This window comes from Mangifera indica, chromosome 2 (assembly GCF_011075055.1).
Source record: "Mangifera indica cultivar Alphonso chromosome 2, CATAS_Mindica_2.1, whole genome shotgun sequence".
Lineage (NCBI taxonomy): Eukaryota > Viridiplantae > Streptophyta > Magnoliopsida > Sapindales > Anacardiaceae > Mangifera > Mangifera indica.
The window spans coordinates 23,032,399-23,035,201 of NC_058138.1; the positions used below are offsets into that span (position 1 = coordinate 23,032,399).

General features: G+C 29.9%; 1 protein-coding gene across 1 annotated transcript; it reads right to left on the reverse strand.

The window, feature by feature from the left end:
- Window positions 1-1,594: 1,594 nt before the first annotated feature.
- On the reverse strand, window positions 1,595-2,194 carry LOC123208721 (protein THYLAKOID ASSEMBLY 8, chloroplastic-like). The gene has a single exon (XM_044626239.1). It carries the CDS (start codon window positions 2,192-2,194, stop codon window positions 1,595-1,597), a length of 600 nt encoding a protein of 199 aa, XP_044482174.1.
- Between the last annotated feature and the right edge of the window lie 609 nt (window positions 2,195-2,803).

Below are 2,803 nucleotides of genomic sequence, written 5' to 3' on the forward strand. Positions count from 1 at the left end.
AAGAATTTCATATTTTTGAATTCGATTCGAAAAAATACTATTCATCAAAAAAAAATATTTATGTCAATCTTAGCCTAAAACTTAATTTTATTTGTTAAGTGTAGTTTTTATGTCATAATATAGGGATTAAATGCAATGTTTCACAAGTATGGGGGGTTAAAATAATTTAAGATAAATATGGGGGGGTTTTGGATATTTTACATTGTAAAAGCATTTTGATATTTATTTAATTATTTTAAACTTTTTCTAAAATATCAAAATTACCCTTCCCCTCATCTATATAAACCCTCCTCATTCATTTTATTTACACACACTTCTCATATCACTCAAACACTCATTCTCACTTTCATTTTTATTTAAGATCAATTAGTAGGGATTCGTTCGGACGGAAGAAGTTCGTATTTTTGAATTTGACTCGAAAAAATACTATTCATCAAAAAAAGGTATTTATTCCAATCTTAGCGTAAAACTTAATTTTATTTGTTAAGTGCAGTTTTTATATCATAATATGGGAGTTAAATGCAATGCTTCAAAGTATGGGGGGTTAAAATAATTTAGGGTAAATATGGGGGGTTTTTAGATATTTTACATTGTAAAGGCATTTTGATATTTATTTATTTATTTCATTACTTTTTATAAAATATCAAAATTACCCTTCCTCTCATCTATATAAACCCTCCTCACTCATTTTATTTACACACATTTCTCATATCACTCAAACACTCACTCTCACTTTCATTTTTATTCAAGATCAATTAGTAGGGATTCGTTTTGACGGAAGAAGTTCGTATTTCTAAATTCGACTCGAAAAAATACTATTTATCAAAAAAAGATATTTATTCTAATCTTAGCCTAAAACTTAATTTTATTTGTTAAGTCTCTGTTGATATTATTACCGAGAAAGTGAAAGGGGAAGAGATTGAGCGATGATTTCCTCAGCTTTGTTCACATACAGTTAAAAACTGTTGCAAAATTTTGCAGTGAAGAGTAATTTTTTTGGTTCCTTCACAGGTAATATGATTTCTGCAATCCATGAGGGCGACTTCAGCTTCTGCAGATTCTCCAACACCAACGACAAAATGAATTGAAATTAAATGAGGGTTGGTATCAAATAAAAAATTATAAATATGAAATTCTTATTTTATTCTTAAAATAATTATATCAAATTTATATAAATAAAATAATATATTTTTAATTAAAATAATAATTATTTATATATATTAAATTTTATTAAATATATATAAAATTTATATTCAATAATTCTTTAAATAATTTATTTTCCAAGTTAATCAACCGTCAAGTTGATGGTAACGATGGGGACTGAGGAATCCTCTTAAAATGGATAAAAAAAATTCTTGGGTTTAAGGTTCAGTTTGCATTAAATATGAAACTATTTCCAAAATAATTATAGAAAAAAATAAAATTTCTCATTAAAAAAAAAAACTTTTTCGGTTCATTACAAAAATATTCTTTAATCCACTATAAAACGGTATTTCCTCACACAACTGAATTCTCCAAGTTACCCCTAAAATCCAAACAAAATTCCCTTTCGACCTCGTTAGCCAACTCAAACTCTCCAAATCCTCTCAACCCTCTACTCAAAAGTCAAAACCTTACCCACATACTCATCAACTTTCCAACTAGACCCCACCCCACCTCTTTTCATCACCTCACATATCCTAAACGTTGATGACTTCGACCCGGTTTCAATCACACCCTTAATCACTCTCAGAAGACCCTTTTCATCACCACCGTCGATCTCCTCCAACTCGTCAATCAGATGGTCAATCTCATCCCCCATCCCATTCTTACCCAGCGCACTGATCATATCTACGAGTAAACCCAAGTCCTCATCCGGGTATTGTGCCCGGATGACGGAGAAGACGTGGAGGGCGACGGCGCACTCTCCCTGGCGGAGGAGCTCATGGAGGACGGCGAGGAGGTCGGCCTTGAGGAGGCGAGAGAGGGAGGGGTAGGAGGGGCTCAGTGAGTTTGTTTTTTGGGCACATTTTAGGGATTGGATGGCTTGGATTGCTTCTGTGCTTAGGATTCTGCCTTTGACTAGAGGTCCACGGTTGCTTCGTGGGCCGCACTGTATGGGAATATGATGGAAGTTGGTTGGCTGGGTGGTGATTGGATTGGGTTTCAGAAAGGGATGAAGAAAAGTGAGATTTGAGTGAAGAGAGGAAGCCATTTTTGCAGAGGTTTTCGTGGTGAAAGCTATAATAGCGTAGAGCTTATTGAAAAGACGGTTGTATCTTTTTAGTACTTAATTAAAAATCCTTTTCACTTTTTACCTTTAATAGGAAATATCTAAATATAAGGCTGATAATATTATTTATATTTATTTTAAATATATAAATAAATATATATTTTTATATATTATTATAGAATTAAATATTATTTTAGATATAATTTAAAATTATCAAATTATAAAATGATTTATATTAAATATATGTTTATTTATATATTTAAATTAAATATATATAATTTTATTAATATAATATGACATTTTAATATTTAACTAGAAAAAAGCTTTCAAGAATACGAGATTAAAATTTTAGACTTTTATAAATTTATTAATATTATAATATAATTAAATTGTTAACTCAACTTAGGAGTCAAATTTGAGTCGTGAGTGACATATCAACAACTGACTTGTTTGTAACCTTGAAAATGACATATTTTACATATTGTTTACGTATATATGATTAAATTGACTTAAATTAATCTGTTTTGATATAAAATAATATATCTCGAATACGATATTTAAATACACGTCATGTTCAAATTATAAAATATC

What these genes read in the sequence shown, in the direction of transcription:
- LOC123208721 (XM_044626239.1), bottom strand. Translation starts at nt 2,194, where the DNA reads ATGGCTTCCTCTCTTCACTCAAATCTCACTTTTCTTCATCCCTTTCTG.